We start from the raw sequence: 26,678 nt of genomic DNA, 5'->3' as shown, positions 1-26,678 counted from the left end.
TTTGACAAGTCAGTCCTACCCCTGCCCAGCCCTACAAGTACATGGGAAGGGCATCACAGATTTAGGAAAAGAGGTGGAGTGAGGAGACAGCTTGCCTTGGGCCATACATCCCTGATGTTCGGAATCTCCACCCCCCACCCCCAATTCCTTGAGAGGATCTAAGCTATCCTCCCTCAGTTGGGGTGGAAGTAGGGGATATCATATTTCTATTTGCTGTAAACAGACTCTTCCCAGCTGCTCAAATGATTTTTAATCTCTCTCATCAGAAAAGCTGACGTATGCTCGCACCTTCAATGAACCCAACGCACACAAAAGCAGAAACCTGGTCACGACCCTCTTGAACTCTCTATTTGAATATGCCTTTCTAAACAACTCCCCTAATCCTGGGTCCTTCGTTCTTGTCATTCACCTTTATCTCACTTGGCATAAACCCCCATATTCTGACATCTTTTCTCAAACTCGTATTCCTAACCAACTCAGTGTTGTTCTCCTTGAAACCTGGTCTCCTCTGCTAATTCGATTCTTACCCTCCTGCACTGTATTCATTAGACCAACTCCCCAGCTTTCTATTATTAAAACAGTTGCCTGCAAGATGAAGACAAAAAGAAGGAAGAAAGGAAAGAAAGACAGAAAGAAAAAAAGAAAACCAGAATGTAAATCGCATTTCGGTCACTTATCATATCCAAATAGGTCACTTCAATCTCTTTTGAGTTTCAAATTCTCCAGGGAAACAACCATTGGGCAAGGAGCTGAAACATAGGTTGACGTACCAGAGGGTGTTTTGAGGAATTAATGTCTGTGGTTCCGTAAATCTTGAGACCCTAAGTGCTTTTGATTTGGCCTCTAGAAAAACGGAGAGTCCTTCGCTGGCCGAAGTGGGGAAATTTTTGGAAAAAAAAAAAAAAGAAGAAGAAGAAATAGCAAGGAAACCAGAGAAGAAAGTCAAAAGGCAAAAACAGAGTACAAAAAGTCATGGGGAAAAAAAACTGCAAAAAAACCCAAAAAGCTTCCTAGAACTAGACAAGGGTACTAGCCCAAAGGGAAACCAGCCTGGGAACTTAGGCAACAGAGAATCATATAGCAATATCCTCAAAATAGAGAGTGAGTTTAATTAACGTAACATGGTCTACAACTAGATATCCTTGTTTTACAGAAAACTCATTTGTCTCAAGAAGAGGGGATATCACTACGTCTAAGGACTTGCCTGACGACATCTTGCTTATTATGTAAAAGCCTTGACACCATGGCCATAGCTGACATCCACCCTAAAATCTCGGATGGTAAAAACAAGGGACGAGTTACCACTGCACTAATGACTTGTGTTAGCACTAGTGGTCAAATACATGAGGCCAAATGCTTGGCCTCACCTGGGTTCTTAAGCAAACCCTAAATTCGTGTTCCGACATCATTATCTTTGACATTCTGAGTTGATCTGCCCTAGGATCTGTATCTTCATCTCCGTGCTGCTGAGGAACCAGAGAATGGATGCGGAAGCTTCAAGGGCTGACGGGCAAAGCCCCTCAGCTACCCGTTAACTATGGAAGCATGGTCGAGTCATCAACCTCCCTGAACCACAGTTGCCAAAGTAATAAAAAGTAGGCTACAATAACACAGCTACTTTGCAAAGCTGTACAATGACTATAGAACTGAACAGATGGTACCCATAGGATACAGTGTCTGGTCCAGCGTAGAACACGCAACAACTGGTTTTGTTCTCTGCGTTCCCTTAGGAGACACATAATTTTCAGTTCATTCATTCCCTTTCCTTTCCTTTCATTATCCGTTTCATTTCATTTCATTCCTTTATACTTTGGGAGTGAGTGCACACAGAAATCGGGAAACATATCCCAAGGAGGCTGTCAGCGCAAACCCCGGCGTGGGGCTTGAACTCACAAACCTGAGTTGAAGTCAAGAGTCACACCCTGAACCGACTGAGCCACCCGGGTGCCCCAGCAAATGTCAGTTTTACAAATCCATAAAAATCCTACCTGGCTATAGAATCTTCCTCAGCATTCTTATCTGCTCCTAAAGAAGAAAGCAAAATACATGTGAAATCAACAATCGAAAAACTAGAGGAAATTACAAGTGTACGGCTTACGATTTGTGAAAAAGTATTGCTTTGGGACCACACCTGGAAACCACGCTACACTGAATGGTAATTAGACCATTCGTAGGCTTAAAGCACTAAGAAATCTTACTTTCTCCTCTATATTGACCAAAAGCAAGAATGGGTTTTATCAGAATTTGACACCTACAGGGGAACTGATGTTTACAATGGCCATCACTGACCGACTCTATGGCACTGGAGGCAACTGGTAGCGTTAGGAGAATGATTATCATGAGCGGCCAATGTCAGACTGAAACTAGCATGATTTTTCTGGACTTCCACTCCTAGAGGAGTTGAAAGAGAGTATCTTTATTTTGCGGGAACACGGCAGAACTTCCCCAGCTCTTCAGCAGACACTCCTCAGTCTTAGGAGGAAACACCCCCTCACAACGTGTGCTCTATAGCCATTGTACTTTGCAGCATGGCCAAACCATAGCAAACAGACTCTCCCTGGCCTTATTTCCACTGGCAAGGCAAGAAGGAAAGATTTGGCATTCCAGTTTGATATCGTTCTAACCTCTTGAGGCTGTCTCCTTCCATTGCTAGAGAGTCTATCTAGACCCACCGCACATCACAGAGGAGGAGGATCCCAATGTGAGTGCTCTGTAGTGGTTCATGATGTCATTTTTCTCAACCCTCCCCATTAGGTGACACACATCTAGAGAAATCATACTTTTTTTCATGGGAGGCAGAGGCCATCAGATCCTCTACTGATGAGCAACTAAACGAAACAAAGGGCAAAGAATAGCTTGAATGCCTACATTCAATTACCAGGATATTTTCACTTTCTAAACATTCAAAGACATCCACTCTATGATTCTAACTATATGACACCTGGAAAGAGCAAGGCTATGGAGCTAAGGGTTGGGGTGAACGTAGGGATAAACGGGCACAGCACAGAGGACTTTTAAGGCAGTGCAACTCTTTCACACGATACCACAAAGGTGGATTCACATCCTTACACATTTGTTAAAACTCATAGAATGTATAACACCAAGGCTGAACACTAATGCACATTAGAGACTTGGCCTCCAAATGAACAGTTCGTGTCCGGAGAAAATGCACCACTGTCGTCAGGGTGCCTGGGTGGCTCAGTTGCTTCAGCGTCCAACTCTGGATCTGAGCTCAGGTCATGATCTCACCGTTCATGGGATCAAGTCCTGCATCAGGCTCTGTGCTGACAGCACAGGATTCTTTCCCCCCTCTCCCTCTGCCCCTTGGCTGCTCACACGCATGCATGCTCTCTCGCTCAAAACTAAAGCAAGGAACTGAAAAACAAAAATCCTACTAAAAATGGACCACTGTCGTGCCAGATGTTAACAGCAGGGGAGGCTAGGCGTGTACGGGAGCGCGGTATGGTATATGGAGACTCTCTGTACTTCCTATGATATTTTGCTGTGAACTTAAAACTGATGTCAAAAATCAGGCTTATTAAATGTATGAAACAACAAAAACAACAAAATATGGTATCCATTGAAGCTACTCTTAGCATATACTAACTCATGATACAGTCACCTTGAACATTAAAATAGAGATCAAAGTAACACAATAGGGGTACTGTCTCCCGTTTGGAAGTATATGAAAATGCATAAACAAAACACAAAAATACAACAGTTATTTGTATACTTAGGCAAGAAAACAATTGATGAATATGATCCGAAATCTTATACCTACAAACAGGGTTCAGCACCATAGGAATCAAACCTGGGATTTCCAGATAATTAAGAGATTTTCATTCTAATTTTAAATCAAAAATTATTATGTTGATCACACCTAAGAATCATAATGAAAGCTTAATCACATAAAAAAATAAAAAGATGATAATGACCTAATATTGCCCTAGTACTTTTTACACAAATACCTACTTCATATGGATGATGAAACTGAAACCAGTACCATGGTAACCGTCATGTTACTTGCTAGTAAAACAATTTGAAGACACCACCAAAAATGACGTCAGGGCTATAATTCCTATGCAGAACAGATTTCACCCAGCAGGCCGAAGATGGCTACCCTCAGAACATCCTACTTGAATGACTGGCCCTTGGCTGTTCCCTGGGATCTTGGATTTAAGGAGGGTTCCCACCATTCGCTAGCTGGTTAAGAGTGGTTCACTGTGCCTAAGTGCTGCTACACTCAATGTGCTTAAGGCCGTACACTTGATTTCCTTTCTGGAAACCTGGAATTTTGGGACATGCTAAGGAGAAGATGCCTATGTGATTAGCATTTGATGAAAACCTCGGGCACTGAGTATCCATAAGCCTCGTACTGGCCCACAACATTTCACTTGTGCTGTCCTAATTTCATGCTGGAGGAATTTAGCACATCCTGCCAACTCCATAGAGAAAGGATTCCTGGAAGCCTGCGCTTGGTTTCCTCTGGCCTTTCACCCCGTGCACCATTGCTCGGTGCTGATTGGCCTTTCTAGCCTGTCCCCATACCAATCCACACGCATGACTACAACTATATGCGGAGTCCTGTGAGCTCTTCTAGTGAATCATCAAATCTGGGTGTCACTGGGATGCCTCTAACACAACTGCACTTTGTGAAATTTTATTATTTGGGTTGATGTCTTACACGTGGTTACAGTCAGAAGGTTATGTCACAGAATACCTTTCCTGGAATCTCTTTTCTTGGTATTTGACTTGAAAATTCCTACATCCCTATATATCCATTTGAAGAAAGGTTTAAAAGGAATACATGAAATCATGATGTCAGAAAGTGTGAAACAAGCAACAATCTTATTTTACTCCGAAAAGAGAGAGAGAGAGAGAGAGAGAGAGAGAGCAAATCCTGGTGATTGCCCCTATGTTCTACCATATAAAAGTTCTCTGAAATATGAAAAATCAGTTAATTTTCTCCAACTACCTAGGACTTAGTTCATTTTTCTGGCAGATAGGAATCAAAGAAGTACCAGGGATCATTCTACAACAATCAGAACTGTCAGACAGAATATGAAAACATACTACTGATTATAGTGTGCTTTTGTTTCTTTTCCTTATTTTCCTAGAACATTAAAAATATAGTTCACCTATTAAAGGCAGTTATTGCCAAAGTAATCAAAAGTCACAAATACGGCATCCAAAATGTCCGATGCGTTATCTTGATGTCTCCTTATGTGACCCTCCTTCCAATTCTCTTATTTTGCCCTAAAGGATACTACCGTATGAAGTACCCCCATTTTATATGGCATTAACGTATATACATTTATCGCTGACTACAAACGCTTATGTTCACCCATGGTACTTAGGACATAACTCTGCATCATCAGCTAGGTCAGTCCTTAATGTCTTGCCAACAGTGAGGATAACAGTAAGAGTGGGAACATTTGGGGATACGACTCTGACAAATTCTGGTACGAGAAGCTCACCTGATAGTGTTGCTGCATTTCCAATAGTCTGCTCTTCCCTTTAAAGAACTAGTGTATTTTACCACCTTCCAGTAGAAACACCATACACACCGGCTTACTTTCCTTCATTTATTCCCTGTAGTCTCTGCCATTCACATGATTCCCTCTTTGGCTCTTCTCTTCTTTCCTGAGGTTCCTCGGGCCTTCCAGGGTCTTGAAAGGGAACTAGTCATTTAGCTCCTTTGGTGGCACTCTCAATTTAATCTGTTGCTGACACCACATACGATATGCAACTTACCTCCTTTTCACATCTCTTTCTCTTTCCTGTGCACTTAACAGGCCGTTTTCTTTAGATATTAGGACATATCAGTATTCCTGTTTTAAATCAACCTTCTGTCAAATGACCTTTGAATAAAATACAGTTCTTACCTTCTACTTGTCCATGTAATATCCTTTGCCCTTTCTGATCCACAGCTCCAGAGACATGAGGAACATCTTTGTTGGGCTTCTCAGACATACTCTGTTAAAAGTAGCATCAGTAATGAGTTGCGTGAAGACTTCCTAAGCCTTTTCCGAGAAAAGTTCTGAATTTATGATTTTAATAACAATCAGACTTACAAATAAGGAAAATGTATTCAACACCAAAACATTTAAATACAAAACCTCATATATGCTCTCTTGATTCAGCGTCCCTTTGAATCTTCATTTGGCTATTGACTCTCTAAACTGATCATGGAAGGCCAGAATAAATACTTTCAAAGGCAGAAGCCTGGCTTGTATATGCACATTTCAAAAAGGAACTAACAAAACACCTTCCTTTGCATTCCTGACCAAAATAAAAGGACATTTGAAATAAGTTTTGAAACAAATTCTTTAAAATGTACTTGCTATAAATGAAAACTGCTTCTAATCAAATGGCAGACATTTGTTTCAGTGTCAATTCACACCTCACATGATCAGAAACTTTGGAGTATATCATGTTGAGTATCAACCAAACACTGTTGTAGCTGCTGCTTCGTTTAGGGAAACAAAGGCTTGACCTTTTTCTTGACGAAAGAAGGGTTGGATCGAATGGCAAAGTAGTAAGAAAAAACTTTTCTGAAAATCACGGTGAACTAGTAGCAGAAACAATGTAGATATAGGTATGGAACTCTTCACAATGTGTAGTAAGCATTCAAACGGCAAGTATAAGAACATGTATGTCTTAGTCACTCATTTCCCTATGCACACTCTCTTTTTTACACACAACAATAATAATGATTATGATGATGGAGTGAGCCTTCCTACTACTTGCTGACTCCAAGACATTGGAGTAAAATGATGATCCGTGGTCCTCTCTGTCCAGAATGTCCCTCGCCACGGTCTACACGACTGGTCCTTCTCATCTTTCACTTGGCACCTTTTGCCACTCTCAGATCTTTTCCGACTACCAAAATTCCCACTCCCACTCTCATCCTCATCCTCACTACAAACGCCCCCCCAATTTTCTCTCAACTAACATTGTCCATTTCCTATCGATGAAGCCTTTATAGTGACTTATAACGGATTGCTGTTGACTTACTTTTCTGCTCCGACCACAACAACCTAAACCCTCCACTTGTACACTCAGTAGCTAACTGCTTCGTACGTACTCAGTATACAAGGACCAAGTAATTAAGGTCAAAACATTTACACTAATCTCACTGAGAAGATCTCAAAAGTACCAAATCACTCTACCGTTGACCCTTGAACAAAGCAAGGGTTACGGGCTCTGATGGCCATGCACTCGAAAATCCACAAATATCTTTTGAAACCTCAAAACCAAATCAAAAAAACAAAAATGCCTACTGAATTTCCTACTTTAGAAGCAATTACACTTAGAAATCAAAAAGTATATATGTATTGAAAACCAGAACATTACAGCAGAAGCGCTTGTATACGCTCTCTAGGTCTAATCTACCTTTTCGGCCTCATTTGGCCACTGACTCTGTACACTGAGCATGGGAGGTCAGGGTTAGGATAACGGAATGCTGAGCTTACCAACAATATACACAGTCGATTAATGCATGTTTCCCCTGTTATATGTATTACATACTGTATCCTTACACTATCAACTGAAGAAAAGGTTACTAAGAAAATCGTAAGGGAGGGGTGCTGGGTGGCACTGTCGGTTCAGGGTCAGGCTCTTGACTTTGGCTCAGGTCATGATCTAGACTTCCTGAGTTCAACGCTGGCAGTCTGGAGCCTGATGAAGATTCTCTCTCTGCCCCCGCTTCCCTACTCACGTGCTCTGTCCTCTCTCTCTCTCCCAAAATAAATAATTAAAAAAAAAAAACAAGGACGAAAAAGACAATCATCAGGAAGAGAAAATACAGGATGGTACTGTATTTATTGAAAAGTAATCTGTATGTATGTGGACTCCCACAGTCCAAACCCATCTTGTTCAAGGGTCCAACGTATACCTATATGATGTCTCCACTAAGAGTTTACTGGAACTTATTATAGCCCCACATGAGAAAATCAAAAGCCCATTCTAACTTTGCCATTCTTTTCTGGACACTAGGGCCATTTTATTGGCCTTCGAACATCTTCCCATTGAAAACAAGTATTCTTGGGGGGCCTGGGTGACTTAGTCGATTAGGCACCCAACTTTGAAATTGCGAAAAAGAAAGTAAAAGGTGGAGGGGGGAGTTAAGATGGCAGGGGAGGGGATCAGAATTTCCCTTGTCCCTCAAACACAGCAGTATTGAGGTCACAACACTTGGAATGCCAGGAATACAGGCTGCAGAGGGACAGAAAAATCTCCACAGGTGCAGAGTGACAGCTTGGCGGGACAGAAGGGTGTGTATGCGAATTGGGAGAAATAAAATGGGCAGCACAGGCATGGAGTGGGGGAAGCCCTTTGGTGGAGAAACGAAAGGAAGGTAGAGAGAGAGGCTGTGGGAAGTGCCTTTGGATATGAGAAAGCCTGTCCGGACCACAGACCAAGGAGAGGCCCAGAGAGCCAGTTTCTACTTTGCAAAACCGCCTTAGAGGCTGAAAAAACAGTATTTTCAAGGTGGCCAGACTTTCTCTAGACCAGAGCTACCACCTCCCATGCCTGGTTTGGAGGGAGCCGCCCCTAGGCTTGGTAGCAATCTCAGGGCTACACTGGGAGAGAACACCTTGAGTACGGTGGAAAGGGGAGGTATTGCCCTGCCCAAGGGAAAAAGACCGTGCAGGCACGAGCCAGAGGCCCTCTGTCCACTGGGCAGAGTGGCGCAACTCCACTACCAGGTCCGAGCAAAGCGGGATCCTACAGGGTTTTGAATCCCAGCTCAGTGCTCAGGTGGCACAGGGGACTGTGCAGCAAGGCAAGCCGGCTCCCCAGGCTATTCCGTGAGGATAGCCTAAACAGTGAGTTTTGAGACACCTCGTGTGGGCAGGAGAGATTGGGGTGTCGCCATTTCTCTCCCCATGACCAACATCGTGGGGCTTCAGGGAATGGACAGTGAGCCTCCGTGGAGGCAGGCCCATTACACCAAACCCTGACTCTCTGTGCCTCGTAACTGCTTCTCTATAGGAGTGAGACTGACACTGATGGGACCAGACAGCCCGTCGTCTAGACCAGCACAGCCACCAGTCCCAGGCACCAATAGACAACTCTCCTCCGGTTTTCTATCTTAGTTTGTTTGTTTTCATTTGAGTTATTATTCTTTTGTCTTTCCTTTTCTTTTTTAATGTTTATTTCTTTATTTGGAGAGAGAGAGAGAGTGAGTGATCAGGCAGAAGACAGGCAGAGAGAGGGAGAGAGAGAGAATCCGAGCAGGATCCATGCTCTCACTGCAGAACCTGATGGGGGTTTCGAACCCACCAACAGCGACAACATGACGTGAGCCAAATGCAAGAGTCGGACGCTTCACCTACTGAGACACCCACGCGCCCATCTTTTCTTTCCTTTGCTTTCCCTTTCTTCTCTTTTCCCTTTTTCCTCTTTCTACTCTCCTCTTTCCTCGTCTCCCTTTGGAAACAGCCTAGTAGTCTCGAGTTGACGTGGGTCAAAGCTAATTATATCTCTACATTTATCTGTATATCTTAATATATACCTGTATATCTATACATAGATAGATAGATAGATAGATAGAGATATATCTATATATTTTTCTCCCTTTGTTCCTCTGTTCTGGTTCTTTGTGGGTTTGATTGCGCATTTTCTCTATACTTTTCTAGATCTCCTTCTTCATTTTCCTCCCTCTCTTTCTGGATTAAGCCCTAGAGCTCCTTTGAGTCACTGCCTGGTCTTTTTTTCCACTCCAGTCATTTCTCTTTTTGTTTGGGCTAAGGATACTTCACCACCTTCTTCTCCTTTTTCCCAGGATTACTTCAACCAACAAATCTAAGCACACCTGGTGGAAGGCCCAGACCGCCACTCCAAGTAGCGGGAACAGTAGCCAAAGACGCACCGAAAGAGTGCACACAACACACTCCAAAAACATTTGTTCAACTGCCAGGCCCTGGAGCGTGTAGGAGCTCTTTTTAATATAGTAGTACTCGCAGGTGTGGGACACAGAACAAGCTATTAACACACATAAAGGGCAGGAATCTAGCCAAAACGACGAAATCGAAGAATTCTCCTCAAAAAACATTCCGGGAAGAAAGGACAGCCAGAGAAGGGCTCAAAAGACACAGAAACAATATATGTGAGCACATTTTTGGAATGACACTCATAAGACGCATAGTTGCGCTTGCAACCACGCACAGAAGACAGCAGACAATCTACTGCTTCAGAGATCAAGGACCTAAGGAATCGTCACGATGAACGCTGAAAATGAAATGGTGTAAAGGAGATACAAAGTAAACTAGATGCAGTGACAGCAAGGACGGGAGAAGCAGCAGACAGAATGGGTGAACAGAAGATCCAATGGTGGACAAAGATGAAGCAGAGAAAGGAAAGGAAGGAAATGACTAGATCACGAGGCAGGTACTAGAGACCGACGTGATTCGGTGAGATGAAATATTAGCCACATCCTACGAGTCCCAGAAGAAGACGAGTGAGAGAAAGGGGCAGAAGGTTGTTTTGAACAACTTATAGCTGAGAGCTTCCCTCATCTGGGGAAGCAAACGGGCATGCAAGTCCTGGCGGCACAGAAGAATTCCTTTCCAAATCAACAAACCCAGGTCAACACCACGACATGCCATAGCGAAACTGGAAAACTACAAAGATAAGGAGAGGATTCTGAAAGCAGCTAGGGACAAACGGGTCTTATTCGACAAGGGAAGACACATAAGGGTAGCAGCAGACCTGTCCAAAGAACCTTGGCAGGGCAGAAGGGAGGGGTAGCAAACGGTCAATGTGCTGAATGGGAACATCTGCGGCGAAGAATCCCTTCCCCGGCAAGGCTGTCATTTAGAATAGAAAGAGAGAGAAAGGCTTTCCCAGACACACAAACCCTAATGGAGTTCATGACCACTAAACCAGCCCTGCAGGAGATCGTAAGGGGCGACTCTGTGAGGGGAAAGCAGCAGAGACTACAAAGGACCAGAGGCCTCACCAAAAGCATGAAACCTTCAGATAACACAATGACACTAAATCCATATGTTTAACTAATCACTCTGAATGTGAATGGACTCAATGCCCCAATCAAAAGACACAGGGAATCAGAATGGGGAAAACACAAAACAAAACCAAAGAACAAGATCCATCTATATGTTGTCAACAAGAAACTGATTTTAGACCCCAGGACACCTCCAGATTCAAAGTGAAGGTATGGGCAACCACCTATCATGCTACTAGAAGTCAAAAGAAAGCTGGAGTCGCCACACTTCCACCAGAAAGACTAGATTTTAAACCAGAGACTGTAGGAACAGATTCAGAAGGGCATTGGGTCACAACTAAGGGGTCAATCCATCAAGAGGAGCTAACACTTGCAAATGTTTATGGCCCCAAAGTGAAACGCCCACACATATGAATCGATTAATCACAAACATGATTAAATGTATACATACAAATGCCATGATTGTAGACGACTTTAAGACTCCACTCATGGCAATAGGCGTATCGTCAAGGCAGAAAATCAGTACGGAAACACAGATCCAATGTGTCATTGGACCAGATGTATTCAGATATACATAGATATATATGGGCCTAATATATATGCATTTATATACATGGATATCAACACCGATATATTAAGATCTTTTCATCCAACGGCAGTAGAACGCACATTCTTCTTAAGTGCACATAGAACATTCTCCAATGACTCCAAGTGACATCCTGGGTCACAAAACAGCCCTCCACAAATATAAAAGGACTGAGATCATACCTTGCATATTGTCAGATCACAACAACGAGCACTTGCTCATTCTTTCTCTCTCTCCCTCCCTTTCCAAGAGAAATACAAACATTTCAAAAACATTTAGCTCAGCCCCTTCCAAGAAAGAGAAAAACAAGAATAATAAACCTTGTGGGGCAATGAGTCCTGGATGGAAACCACACACAGACAGTAGAATTCCATAACCAATATGTTGACAATGGAGTTGACAGAAAGTGATGTACTAAAAGAACAGACACTAAAAAAATACTTTCTGCAAGGACAAATTAGGGTAGGGGTAAACCATTAAAAAAGAGCCTGGTGCGGGGAACACGTATGTGGCACAGTCAGTTCAGCATCCACCTTCAGCTCATGAGTCATGATCTCACGGCTTGTGGGTTTCAGCCCCACGTTGAGCTCTGTGTTGACAGCTCGGAGCCTGCAGCCTGCTTTGGATTCTGTGTCTGCCTCTGTCTCTGCCCCTACCCCGCTTGCACTCTGTGTCTCTCTCTGTCTCAAAAATTAATAAACGTTAAAATTTTTTAAAAAAACGTAAAAAGCATGGGGGGAGAAGAGGGAAAAAGAAACAAACAAACAAAAAAAACACATGACCAATCAATCAAGCATGAGCTTAAGACAAAAAAGAAAAGGAAAAATGTGAGCAAAAGAAAGTAAGTGGAAACAACATGCATTTTTCAACAGGTACATAAGTAGGATTGGGAATATACTATGAACAATAGTCTCTTTTGAACCGTTTAAAGATATATGTCTCTCTCTATGTGTGTGTGTGTATATATATATATATGTGTGTGTGTGTGTGTGTGTGTATGTATATATATGTGTATACATGTATGTGTGTGTATATATATAAGTGTAAATATATATGTGTATGTAACTGTATATTATATATATATCTCTATCTCTATCTCTATCTATACCTATCTATCTATCTATCTATATCTATATCCATCTATCTATCTATCTATCTAATATTTATGTTAGAGAGAGGCTTTGATTCACAGTATATCCCTAATAATACTGACTCTTATCACTCTACAGTTATCTGGTTATAAATGCTGTAATAAATAATTTAATTTTTTTCACTATAAATAAACTGTTCAATTCCTGGCATCTATCGCTTCCGAAAAGCTAGAAATTATTACTAGACTAACAAAAGAACAGAAAAAGAGAGGTTCCTAACACGTCAACATTCACTATGGAGAAAGAATTGGGAATGAGAATTCTAGGAAGAAATGGGAACCTTCAAAGGATGTGTGTCATGGGACACAGATGGGGTTACACAAGCAAAGGCTGAGGACTTTTTCTCTGCAATGTTAAGCTCACAATAGGAGGATACTAAAAATATACTGTAACCTTCTTTCTTATGTAACTCCTGATTCCTCAATAGAATTCATTTGCGTTTATACATGTTAGACACTAAAACAGAATATAAACTGAAGCCTGACTTTTTAAATTCACATATTTAATTGTGATATATCATGCGTATTTTGTTACTTTTCAAACTCCATTCTACGGAATTCCATTTCCCTACTCATTTATTCACATTCAAAAACCATGACATTGCTTCTTCCAAGCAAGACGTTATTCTAGGAGCTCCAGGACTCAAACAAGTGTGTTTCCTAACCTCCAGGAGCTTATCATGACTGAGGGGCTTTGAAATGAATACTGAAATAAATATCAGATGTCTGAAGCTTTAAATTTTAGAATCTGACACAAGGACTGGGAGGAGATAGTGTTCAAAGCTACAATAGGAAAGATTTCTGAAATCAGAAAGTTGACAACTTGGCTATGAAGAGCCTCTGCTCATAGAGCTACTCTTTTCAGCAAAATACGTATTCTTCGGGGAGATGCACAATTTTAACTTACTCTTCATGCAGTTATTTGAAAACTACAGGAGAACAGCTTTGTAAGGTAAATGTTGAGAAATAATGTAAACATGTAATTTCTACATTTTCTAATATTATTTTAGTCTAAATGTAGAACAAAGGATAGAGCCAAAGGAAAATCCTGTATGTCACTAAAATAAAACTTGCCTTGGGCGGGGGGGGGGGGGGACCTGCAATAGATACTTGGACCCAATCAGGTTTCATTTAGGCATGAGTATTATCAGTCATGTTACTATCACAGTGAGAATCCTTATCCTTAAGCAAATGTCATATTGCCTCCCTGATGGGAAAGCTTTTCCCAATATAATATGACGGTCATTATATATTTTCCAGCCCATTCTTTTATCAGCCTCCACCTGTACGATTTACCAAAGTACAACAAAACAAAACAAAACATTCAACGTGTCATGTATCTGTAAAGTGGTTTGTTCTTGCTAACTTTCCATGACACACATAAAATGATGATACACAGGCTCCTCTTAAATGTTCAGAGTAAATAAGGGAGAAACCTCAATTCAGAGCAGGAAAGTGAGTTTCACAGGAGGGTACTTTACCTTGGTCCCAAAATCTAAGACTTGGCTAGATGATGTAGACCATGAATCATCAGGAGCAGGTTGGTCGGAAAGCCTTTAGAGCAAAAAAAATAAAAGAAAAACATGTTCATTCATTTAACAACACAATTTAAAAAAGTTAAGGGAAAGGTCGCCTATCTGTTTATTGCACGAAGTTTCTTGGTATCATTAAAATTGGCCTCTGGTTTTTTCATTAAGTTTTATTTTAATGCCAGTAATCGCAACATCCAGAGTTATCTTAGTTTAAGTTGTACAATATAGTGATTCACCAACTCCATACTCACCCCGTGCTCATCATGACAAGGGCACTCCTTCATCCCCATCATCTCTTTCACCCCTCCCACCACTCACCTCCACTCCGCAACCAGCCGTTTCTTCTCTGCAGTGAAGAGCCTATTTCTTGGTTTCTCTCCCCTTTTGTTTCCTCCCTTTGCTCGTTTGTTGTTTCTTAAGTGCTACATGAGTAAAATCATATGGCATTTGTCTTTCCCTGACTTTGCTTACCATATTACACTCAGGCTCTATCCAGGTGATTGCAAACGGCAAGATTTCATTGTTTTATGATTGAGTAATATTACAGTGTGTGTGTGTGTGTGTGTGTGTGTGTGTGTGTCTGTGTATGGATATACATATACACACACACATACATTCATATAGGGCTTCGTCTTGGTTCACTCAGCTGTCAATGGACGCTTGCGCTGGGTGTTGGAAATAATGCTGCAATAAACACAGGAGTGTGTGTGTCCCGTGGAATTCGTGTTTTTGTATTCTCTTGGGTAGTATCCACGAGTGCAATTACTGGATCATAGGAGAGTTCTGGTTTTAATTTTGTGAGGAACCTCCATACTGTTTTCCACAGGGCCCGCCCCCATCTGCATTTCCTCCAACGGTGCAAGAGGTTTCCTTTGTCTCCACATCCTCGCAAACACTTGCTTCTTGTGTCTTGGAGTGTAGCCATTCTGACAGGTGTGACGTGGTATCTCGTTGTAGTTTGGGGGAGCATCTTTTCATGTGTCTGTTGACCATCTGTATGTTGTCTTTGGAAAAGTGTCTGGTTATGTCTACTGCTCATTTGTAAACTGGGCTCTTTTGGAGGGGGGTGATGTTGACCTGTATCCATTTTTTAGACATTGTGGATACTAACCCTTTACTGGATTTGCAAAACATTTCCAAATTTGTTCTCCCATTCCAGAGGTTGCCTTTCGGTTTTGACGGTTTCCTTCACTGTGCAAAAGCTTCGTAGGTTGATATAGTCCCCAAACTTTATTCTTGCTGTATTTCCCTTGGCTCAAGAGACATAACTAGTAAAATGTGGCTACAGCCAAAGTCAGAGAAATGACGGCCTGTGCTCTCTTCAAGGATTTTTTTTTGTTTTTATGGTTTCAAGTCTCACACTTAGGTGTTTAATTCATTCTGAGTTTATTTGTGTGTATGGTACAGAAATTGGTCCAGGTTCATTCTTTGGCATGTGGCTTGTCCAGTTTTCCCAACACCATTTGGTGAAGAGAATGCCTTTTCCCCACTGGATAGTCGTTCCTGTGTGTAGAAGATGAACTGACCATACAGTGGTGGATTGATGTCTGGGTTTGCGGTTCTATTCCACTGAGCTATAAGGCTATTTTGTACGCCAGTACCCACCATACTGTTTGGATTACTACAGCTTTGGAATAGAACTTGAAAGCTGAGATTGCGATACCTCCAGGGTTCCTCGTTTTCAATATTGCTTTGGCCGTTCAAGGTCTTTTGTGGTTCTATACAACCTGTAGGCTTGTTTGTCTAGCTCTGTGACAAATGCTGTTGGTATGGTGACAGGGATTGCATGACATCTGTAGATGGCTTTGGGTAGTGTAGACACTTTAAAAATATGTATTCTTCCCATCTGTGAGCATCGGAGGTCTTTCTCTTTCTTTCCGTCACCTTCAATTTCTTTCATCAGTGTTTTACGCTTTCCAGAGTACAGGGCTTTCACAATTTGGACCCTGTTTTAAAAAAAAGCTTTCTGTTCTCTATTTGGCCTCGACCTCTCCTACCCTGTGAAATCTCCAGGAAAGACCCAGTCTGAGTTTCCATAACCAAATGTGACAGGCAGACAATGCTGTGAAATGGTTGAAAAGGAAATGTATAAACGTTACCACAATGACTTCTCACCTCACATCTGTCAGAATGGCTCAGTTTCAACACACAGGAAACAACAAGGGTTGCTCAGGGTGTGGAGGAAAAACAACCCTTGTGCACCGGTCATGGGATATAAATTGGTATCGCCACAGTGAAAGCCACTAAGGAGGGGCCTCAATGAATTTACAACACAAATACCACAGGATCCAGTGATTCCACTACTGGGTATTTATTTACCCAAGGGAAATGGAAGTACTAATTTGAAAAGATATATGCACCCCTATCTTTATTATAGCATTATTTACAATAGACAAGATACGGAAGCAACCCAAGTGTCCACCAATACATGAAGAGACCACACACACACACGCAGACACACACACACACACACACACACACACACACAGACATGCACACACTGAAATATTACGCAGCTATAAATGAGAATGAGATGCTGCCATCTGCAACATCATGGATGTACCTAGATGGTATGAGGGTAAGTGAAATAAGTCAGACAGAGAAAGACAAATCCTATATGATTTCACTTCTGTGTAGAATGTGAAAAGGGGAATAAATGAACAAACAGAGCAAAAGCAGAAACAGACCCATAAATGCAGAGATTTGACTCTTGCCAGAAGGGAGGGGAGGTGGGGGGATGGACAAAGTGGGTGAAGGGGAGAGGGGAGTTCAGGGTTCCAGTTATAGAATGAATAAATCACAAGGCTCAAAGGTACAGCATAGGGAATCTAGCCAGTGGTATCGTAATAGCATCATACATTAACAGATGGGAGCTACGCTTATGGCGATCACGGTGAAACATCCAGAGTTGTTGCATCACATATTACCTTGTGTGTCAGGTAGACCTCCGTTTAAGTAAACGTATCAAAGTTTCGGTTTCTATGTTATGAGTGGTAGTACTAACTCGAGATGGAAAGAGTCAAAGTTCCCAAGGCCAACTTTGTTCCCACACTGGTCTTGCCTTATTTAGGTCCATAATAACTAGCAAGACATTCCAAGCCTTCAGGGGCATTCAGCTACCCAAGGACAGAGACTGTGATCAAAATGGTCCTGGTAGTTGTGCCTCTGTTTCTCTATACGCTGCCTGACTATTTTCTTCCCTATGAGCTCCCACTCCTATATCACTCTTCGGCACGGTTCTGTGGCATCCCCCAACCTTTCAATCTTTAGCCTATGAAGCCACACACACCTACAACAAGGATGGGCTCAAATGACCGAGGGTAGGAACCATGTCCTGCTCCTGGAGAACAAGCTAACTGGCAGTCTCAGTCATCCACACAGTCACCTCAACATAGGCATGTTATCACCGATCCAGATGAAGCTCCCTTACTGATTTGACAAGTCAGTCCTACCCCTGCCCAGCCCTACAAGTACATGGGAAGGGCATCACAGATTTAGGAAAAGAGGTGGAGTGAGGAGACAGCTTGCCTTGGGCCATACATCCCTGATGTTCGGAATCTCCACCCCCCACCCCCAATTCCTTGAGAGGATCTAAGCTATCCTCCCTCAGTTGGGGTGGAAGTAGGGGATATCATATTTCTATTTGCTGTAAACAGACTCTTCCCAGCTGCTCAAATGATTTTTAATCTCTCTCATCAGAAAAGCTGACGTATGCTCGCACCTTCAATGAAACCCAACGCACACAAAAGCAGAAACCTGGTCACGACCCTCTTGAACTCTCTATTTGAATATGCCTTTCTAAACAACTCCCCTAATCCTGGGTCCTTCGTTCTTGTCATTCACCTTTATCTCACTTGGCATAAACCCCCATATTCTGACATCTTTTCTCAAACTCGTATTCCTAACCAACTCAGTGTTGTTCTCCTTGAAACCTGGTCTCCTCTGCTAATTCGATTCTTACCCTCCTGCACTCTATTCATTAGACCAACTCCCCAGCTTTCTATTATTAAAACAGTTGCCTGCAAGATGAAGACAAAAAGAAGGAAGAAAGGAAAGAAAGACAGAAAGAAAAAAAGAAAACCAGAATGTAAATCGCATTTCGGTCACTTATCATATCCAAATAGGTCACTTCAATCTCTTTTGAGTTTCAAATTCTCCAGGGAAACAACCATTGGGCAAGGAGCTGAAACATAGGTTGACGTACCAGAGGGTGTTTTGAGGAATTAATGTCTGTGGTTCCGTAAATCTTGAGACCCTAAGTGCTTTTGATTTGGCCTCTAGAAAAACGGAGAGTCCTTCGCTGGCCGAAGTGGGGAAATTTTTGGAAAAAAAAAAAAAAGAAGAAGAAGAAATAGCAAGGAAACCAGAGAAGAAAGTCAAAAGGCAAAAACAGAGTACAAAAAGTCATGGGGAAAAAAAACTGCAAAAAAACCCAAAAAGCTTCCTAGAACTAGACAAGGGTACTAGCCCAAAGGGAAACCAGCCTGGGAACTTAGGCAACAGAGAATCATATAGCAATATCCTCAAAATAGAGAGTGAGTTTAATTAACGTAACATGGTCTACAACTAGATATCCTTGTTTTACAGAAAACTCATTTGTCTCAAGAAGAGGGGATATCACTACGTCTAAGGACTTGCCTGACGACATCTTGCTTATTATGTAAAAGCCTTGACACCATGGCCATAGCTGACATCCACCCTAAAATCTCGGATGGTAAAAACAAGGGACGAGTTACCACTGCACTAATGACTTGTGTTAGCACTAGTGGTCAAATACATGAGGCCAAATGCTTGGCCTCACCTGGGTTCTTAAGCAAACCCTAAATTCGTGTTCCGACATCATTATCTTTGACATTCTGAGTTGATCTGCCCTAGGATCTGTATCTTCATCTCCGTGCTGCTGAGGAACCAGAGAATGGATGCGGAAGCTTCAAGGGCTGACGGGCAAAGCCCCTCAGCTACCCGTTAACTATGGAAGCATGGTCGAGTCATCAACCTCCCTGAACCACAGTTGCCAAAGTAATAAAAAGTAGGCTACAATAACACAGCTACTTTGCAAAGCTGTACAATGACTATAGAACTGAACAGATGGTACCCATAGGATACAGTGTCTGGTCCAGCGTAGAACACGCAACAACTGGTTTTGTTCTCTGCGTTCCCTTAGGAGACACATAATTTTCAGTTCATTCATTCCCTTTCCTTTCCTTTCATTATCCGTTTCATTTCATTTCATTCCTTTATACTTTGGGAGTGAGTGCACACAGAAATCGGGAAACATATCCCAAGGAGGCTGTCAGCGCAAACCCCGGCGTGGGGCTTGAACTCACAAACCTGAGTTGAAGTCAAGAGTCACACCCTGAACCGACTGAGCCACCCGGGTGCCCCAGCAAATGTCAGTTTTACAAATCCATAAAAATCCTACCTGGCTATAGAATCTTCCTCAGCATTCTTATCTGCTCCTAAAGAAGAAAGCAAAATACATGTGAAATCAACAATCGAAAAACTAGAGGAAGTTACAAGTGTACGGCTTACGATTTGTGAAAAAGTATTGCTTTGGGACCACACCTGGAAACCACACTACACTGAATGGTAATTAGACCATTCGTAGGCTTAAAGCACTAAGAAATCTTACTTTCTCCTCTATATTGACCAAAAGCAAGAATGGGTTTTATCAGAATTTGACACCTACAGGGGAACTGATGTTTACAATGGCCATCACTGACCGACTCTATGGCACTGGAGGCAACTGGTAGCGTTAGGAGAATGATTATCATGAGCGGCCAATGTCAGACTGAAACTAGCATGATTTTTCTGGACTTCCACTCCTAGAGGAGTTGAAAGAGAGTATCTTTATTTTGCGGGAACACGGCAGAACTTCCCCAGCTCTTCAGCAGACACTCCTCAGTCTTAGGAGGAAACACCCCCTCACAACGTGTGCTCTATAGCCATTGTACTTTGCAGCATGGCCAAACCATAGCAAACAGACTCTCCCTGGCCTTATTTCCACTGGCAAGGCAAGAAGGAAAGATTTGGCATTCCAGTTTGATATCGTTCTAACCTCTTGAGGCTGTCTCCTTCCATTGCTAGAGAGTCTATCTAGACCCACCGCACATCACAGAGGAGGAGGATCCCAATGTGAGTGCTCTGTAGTGGTTCATGATGTCATTTTTCTCAACCCTCCCCATTAGGTGACACACATCTAGAGAAATCATACTTTTTTTCATGGGAGGCAGAGGCCATCAGATCCTCTACTGATGAGCAACTAAACGAAACAAAGGGCAAAGAATAGCTTGAATGCCTACATTCAATTACCAGGATATTTTCACTTTCTAAACATTCAAAGACATCCACTCTATGATTCTAACTATATGACACCTGGAAAGAGCAAGGCTATGGAGCTAAGGGTTGGGGTGAACGTAGGGATAAACGGGCACAGCACAGAGGACTTTTAAGGCAGTGCAACTCTTTCACACGATACCACAAAGGTGGATTCACATCCTTACACATTTGTTAAAACTCATAGAATGTATAACACCAAGGCTGAACACTAATGCACATTAGAGACTTGGCCTCCAAATGAACAGTTCGTGTCCGGAGAAAATGCACCACTGTCGTCAGGGTGCCTGGGTGGCTCAGTTGCTTCAGCGTCCAACTCTGGATCTGAGCTCAGGTCATGATCTCACCGTTCATGGGATCAAGTCCTGCATCAGGCTCTGTGCTGACAGCACAGGATTCTTTCCCCCTCTCCCTCTGCCCCTTGGCTGCTCACACGCATGCATGCTCTCTCGCTCAAAACTAAAGCAAGGAACTGAAAAACAAAAATCCTACTAAAAATGGACCACTGTCGTGCCAGATGTTAACAGCAGGGGAGGCTAGGCGTGTACGGGAGCGCGGTATGGTATATGGAGACTCTCTGTACTTCCTATGATATTTTGCTGTGAACTTAAAACTGATGTCAAAAATCAGGCTTATTAAATGTATGAAACAACAAAACAACAAAATATGGTATCCATTGAAGCTACTCTTAGCATATACTAACTCATGATACAGTCACCTTGAACATTAAAATAGAGATCAAAGTAACACAATAGGGGTACTGTCTCCCGTTTGGAAGTATATGAAAATGCATAAACAAAACACAAAAATACAACAGTTATTTGTATACTTAGGCAAGAAAACAATTGATGAATATGATCCGAAATCTTATACCTACAAACAGGGTTCAGCACCATAGGAATCAAACCTGGGATTTCCAGATAATTAAGAGATTTTCATTCTAATTTTAAATCAAAAATTATTATGTTGATCACACCGAAGAATCATAATGAAAGCTTAATCACATAAAAAAATAAAAAGATGATAATGACCTAATATTGCCCTAGTACTTTTTACACAAATACCTACTTCATATGGATGATGAAACTGAAACCAGTACCATGGTAACCGTCATGTTACTTGCTAGTAAAACAAAATTTGAAGACACCACCAAAAATGACGTCAGGGCTATAATTCCTATGCAGAACAGATTTCACCCAGCAGGCCGAAGATGGCTACCCTCAGAACATCCTACTTGAATGACTGGCCCTTGGCTGTTCCCTGGGATCTTGGATTTAAGGAGGGTTCCCACCATTCGCTAGCTGGTTAAGAGTGGTTCACTGTGCCTAAGTGCTGCTACACTCAATGTGCTTAAGGCCGTACACTTGATTTCCTTTCTGGAAACCTGGAATTTTGGGACATGCTAAGGAGAAGATGCCTATGTGATTAGCATTTGATGAAAACCTCGGGCACTGAGTATCCATAAGCCTCGTACTGGCCCACAACATTTCACTTGTGCTGTCCTAATTTCATGCTGGAGGAATTTAGCACATCCTGCCAACTCCATAGAGAAAGGATTCCTGGAAGCCTGCGCTTGGTTTCCTCTGGCCTTTCACCCCGTGCACCATTGCTCGGTGCTGATTGGCCTTTCTAGCCTGTCCCCATACCAATCCACACGCATGACTACAACTATATGCGGAGTCCTGTGAGCTCTTCTAGTGAATCATCAAATCTGGGTGTCACTGGGATGCCTCTAACACAACTGCACTTTGTGAAATTTTATTATTTGGGTTGATGTCTTACACGTGGTTACAGTCAGAAGGTTATGTCACAGAATACCTTTCCTGGAATCTCTTTTCTTGGTATTTGACTTGAAAATTCCTACATCCCTATATATCCATTTGAAGAAAGGTTTAAAAGGAATACATGAAATCATGATGTCAGAAAGTGTGAAACAAGCAACAATCTTATTTTACTCCGAAAAGAGAGAGAGAGAGAGAGAGAGAGCGAGCAAATCCTGGTGATTGCCCCTATGTTCTACCATATAAAAGTTCTCTGAAATATGAAAAATCAGTTAATTTTCTCCAACTACCTAGGACTTAGTTCATTTTTCTGGCAGATAGGAATCAAAGAAGTACCAGGGATCATTCTACAACAATCAGAACTGTCAGACAGAATATGAAAACATACTACTGATTATAGTGTGCTTTTGTTTCTTTTCCTTATTTTCCTAGAACATTAAAAATATAGTTCACCTATTAAAGGCAGTTATTGCCAAAGTAATCAAAAGTCACAAATACGGCATCCAAAATGTCCGATGCGTTATCTTGATGTCTCCTTATGTGACCCTCCTTCCAATTCTCTTATTTTGCCCTAAAGGATACTACCGTATGAAGTACCCCCATTTTATATGGCATTAACGTATATACATTTATCGCTGACTACAAACGCTTATGTTCACCCATGGTACTTAGGACATAACTCTGCATCATCAGCTAGGTCAGTCCTTAATGTCTTGCCAACAGTGAGGATAACAGTAAGAGTGGGAACATTTGGGGATACGACTCTGACAAATTCTGGTACGAGAAGCTCACCTGATAGTGTTGCTGCATTTCCAATAGTCTGCTCTTCCCTTTAAAGAACTAGTGTATTTTACCACCTTCCAGTAGAAACACCATACACACCGGCTTACTTTCCTTCATTTATTCCCTGTAGTCTCTGCCATTCACATGATTCCCTCTTTGGCTCTTCTCTTCTTTCCTGAGGTTCCTCGGGCCTTCCAGGGTCTTGAAAGGGAACTAGTCATTTAGCTCCTTTGGTGGCACTCTCAATTTAATCTGTTGCTGACACCACATACGATATGCAACTTACCTCCTTTTCACATCTCTTTCTCTTTCCTGTGCACTTAACAGGCCGTTTTCTTTAGATATTAGGACATATCAGTATTCCTGTTTTAAATCAACCTTCTGTCAAATGACCTTTGAATAAAATACAGTTCTTACCTTCTACTTGTCCATGTAATATCCTTTGCCCTTTCTGATCCACAGCTCCAGAGACATGAGGAACATCTTTGTTGGGCTTCTCAGACATACTCTGTTAAAAGTAGCATCAGTAATGAGTTGCGTGAAGACTTCCTAAGCCTTTTCCGAGAAAAGTTCTGAATTTATGATTTTAATAACAATCAGACTTACAAATAAGGAAAATGTATTCAACACCAAAACATTTAAATACAAAACCTCATATATGCTCTCTTGATTCAGCGTCCCTTTGAATCTTCATTTGGCTATTGACTCTCTAAACTGATCATGGAAGGCCAGAATAAATACTTTCAAAGGCAGAAGCCTGGCTTGTATATGCACATTTCAAAAAGGAACTAACAAAACACCTTCCTTTGCATTCCTGACCAAAATAAAAGGACATTTGAAATAAGTTTTGAAACAAATTCTTTAAAATGTACTTGCTATAAATGAAAACTGCTTCTAATCAAATGGCAGACATTTGTTTCAGTGTCAATTCACACCTCACATGATCAGAAACTTTGGAGTATATCATGTTGAGTATCAACCAAACACTGTTGTAGCTGCTGCTTCGTTTAGGGAAACAAAGGCTTGACCTTTTTCTTGACGAAAGAAGGGTTGGATCGAATGGCAAAGTAGTAAGAAAAAACTTTTCTGAAAATCACGGTGAACTAGTAGCAGAAACAATGTAGATATAGGTATGGAACTCTTCACAATGTGTAGTAAGCATTCAAACGGCAAGTATAAGAACATGTATGTCTTAGTCACTCATTTCCCTATGCACACTCTCTTTTTTACACACAACAATAATAATGATTATGATGATGGAGTGAGCCTTCCTACTACTTGCTGACTCCAAGACATTGGAGTAAAATGATGATCCGTGGTCCTCTCTGTCCAGAATGTCCCTCGCCACGGTCTACACGACTGGTCCTTCTCATCTTTCACTTGGCACCTTTTGCCACTCTCAGATCTTTTCCGACTACCAAAATTCCCACTCCCACTCTCATCCTCATCCTCACTACAAACGCCCCCCCAATTTTCTCTCAACTAACATTGTCCATTTCCTATCGATGAAGCCTTTATAGTGACTTATAACGGATTGCTGTTGACTTACTTTTCTGCTCCGACCACAACAACCTAAACCCTCCACTTGTACACTCAGTAGCTAACTGCTTCGTACGTACTCAGTATACAAGGACCAAGTAATTAAGGTCAAAACATTTACACTAATCTCACTGAGAAGATCTCAAAAGTACCAAATCACTCTACCGTTGACCCTTGAACAAAGCAAGGGTTACGGGCTCTGATGGCCATGCACTCGAAAATCCACAAATATCTTTTGAAACCTCAACACCAAATCAAAAAAACAAAAATGCCTACTGAATTTCCTACTTTAGAAGCAATTACACTTAGAAATCAAAAAGTATATATGTATTGAAAACCAGAACATTACAGCAGAAGCGCTTGTATACGCTCTCTAGGTCTAATCTACCTTTTCGGCCTCATTTGGCCATTGACTCTGTACACTGAGCATGGGAGGTCAGGGTTAGGATAACGGAATGCTGAGCTTACCAACAATATACACAGTCGATTAATGCATGTTTCCCCTGTTATATGTATTACATACTGTATCCTTACACTATCAACTGAAGAAAAGGTTACTAAGAAAATCGTAAGGGAGGGGTGCTGGGTGGCACTGTCGGTTCAGGGTCAGGCTCTTGACTTTGGCTCAGGTCATGATCTAGACTTCCTGAGTTCAACGCTGGCAGTCTGGAGCCTGATGAAGATTCTCTCTCTGCCCCCGCTTCCCTACTCACGTGCTCTGTCCTCTCTCTCTCTCCCAAAATAAATAATTAAAAAAAAAAAAAAACCAAGACGAAAAAGACAATCATCAGGAAGAGAAAATACAGGATGGTACTGTATTTATTGAAAAGTAATCTGTATGTATGTGGACTCCCACAGTCCAAACCCATCTTGTTCAAGGGTCCAACGTATACCTATATGATGTCTCCACTAAGAGTTTACTGGAACTTATTATAGCCCCACATGAGAAAATCAAAAGCCCATTCTAACTTTGCCATTCTTTTCTGGACACTAGGGCCATTTTATTGGCCTTCGAACATCTTCCCATTGAAAACAAGTATTCTTGGGGGGCCTGGGTGACTTAGTCGATTAGGCACCCAACTTTGAAATTGCGAAAAAGAAAGTAAAAGGTGGAGGGGGGAGTTAAGATGGCAGGGGAGGGGATCAGAATTTCCCTTGTCCCTCAAACACAGCAGTATTGAGGTCACAACACTTGGAATGCCAGGAATACAGGCTGCAGAGGGACAGAAAAATCTCCACAGGTGCAGAGTGACAGCTTGGCGGGACAGAAGGGTGTGTATGCGAATTGGGAGAAATAAAATGCGCAGCACAGTCATGGAGTGGGGGAAGCCCTTTGGTGGAGAAACGAAAGGAAGGTAGAGAGAGAGGCTGTGGGAAGTGCCTTTGGATATGAGAAAGCCTGTCCGGACCACAGACCAAGGAGAGGTCCAGAGAGCCAGTTTCTACTTTGCAAAACCGCCTTAGAGGCTGAAAAAACAGTATTCAAGGTGGCCAGACTTTCTCTAGACCAGAGCTACCACCTCCCATGCCTGGTTTGGAGGGAGCCGCCCCTAGGCTTGGTAGCAATCTCAGGGCTACACTGGGAGAGAACACCTTGAGTACGGTGGAAAGGGGAGGTATTGCCCTGCCCAAGGGAAAAAGACCGTGCAGGCACGAGCCAGAGGCCCTCTGTCCACTGGGCAGAGTGGCGCAACTCCACTACCAGGTCCGAGCAAAGCGGGATCCTACAGGGATTTGAATCCCAGCTCAGTGCTCAGGTGGCACAGGGGACTGTGCAGCAAGGCAAGCCGGCTCCCCAGGCTATTCCGTGAGGATAGCCTAAACAGTGAGTTTTGAGACACCTCGTGTGGGCAGGAGAGATTGGGGTGTCGCCATTTCTCTCCCCATGACCAACATCGTGGGGCTTCAGGGAATGGACAGTGAGCCTCCGTGGAGGCAGGCCCATTACACCAAACCCTGACTCTCTGTGCCTCGTAACTGCTTCTCTATAGGAGTGAGACTG

General features: G+C 42.3%; 1 protein-coding gene across 8 annotated transcripts in view; it reads right to left on the bottom strand.

The window, feature by feature from the left end:
• Window positions 1–26,678, bottom strand: part of LOC122478343 (ankyrin repeat domain-containing protein 26-like) — a 242,014-nt gene that overhangs the window by 90,343 nt on the left and 124,993 nt on the right. For 5 of the 8 annotated variants that reach the window (XM_043571969.1, XM_043571965.1, XM_043571967.1 and 2 more), the window contains 5 exons: window positions 23,555–23,645; window positions 19,660–19,696; window positions 14,187–14,259; window positions 5,886–5,976; window positions 1,989–2,025 (listed from right to left, as the gene is read on the bottom strand). In XM_043571969.1, coding sequence (XP_043427904.1) covers window positions 1,989–2,025; window positions 5,886–5,976; window positions 14,187–14,259; window positions 19,660–19,696; window positions 23,555–23,645 — 329 coding nt within the window. The remainder of the gene's footprint in view (window positions 1–1,988; window positions 2,026–5,885; window positions 5,977–14,186; window positions 14,260–19,659; window positions 19,697–23,554; window positions 23,646–26,678) is intronic. The other 3 variants (XM_043571970.1, XM_043571971.1, XM_043571973.1) reach the window with 2 other exon arrangements.

Source organism: Prionailurus bengalensis, unplaced genomic scaffold, assembly GCF_016509475.1.
Source record: "Prionailurus bengalensis isolate Pbe53 unplaced genomic scaffold, Fcat_Pben_1.1_paternal_pri Un_scaffold_51, whole genome shotgun sequence".
Classification (NCBI taxonomy): domain Eukaryota; kingdom Metazoa; phylum Chordata; class Mammalia; order Carnivora; family Felidae; genus Prionailurus; species Prionailurus bengalensis.
This window is presented reverse-complemented; position numbering and strand designations above follow the sequence as displayed.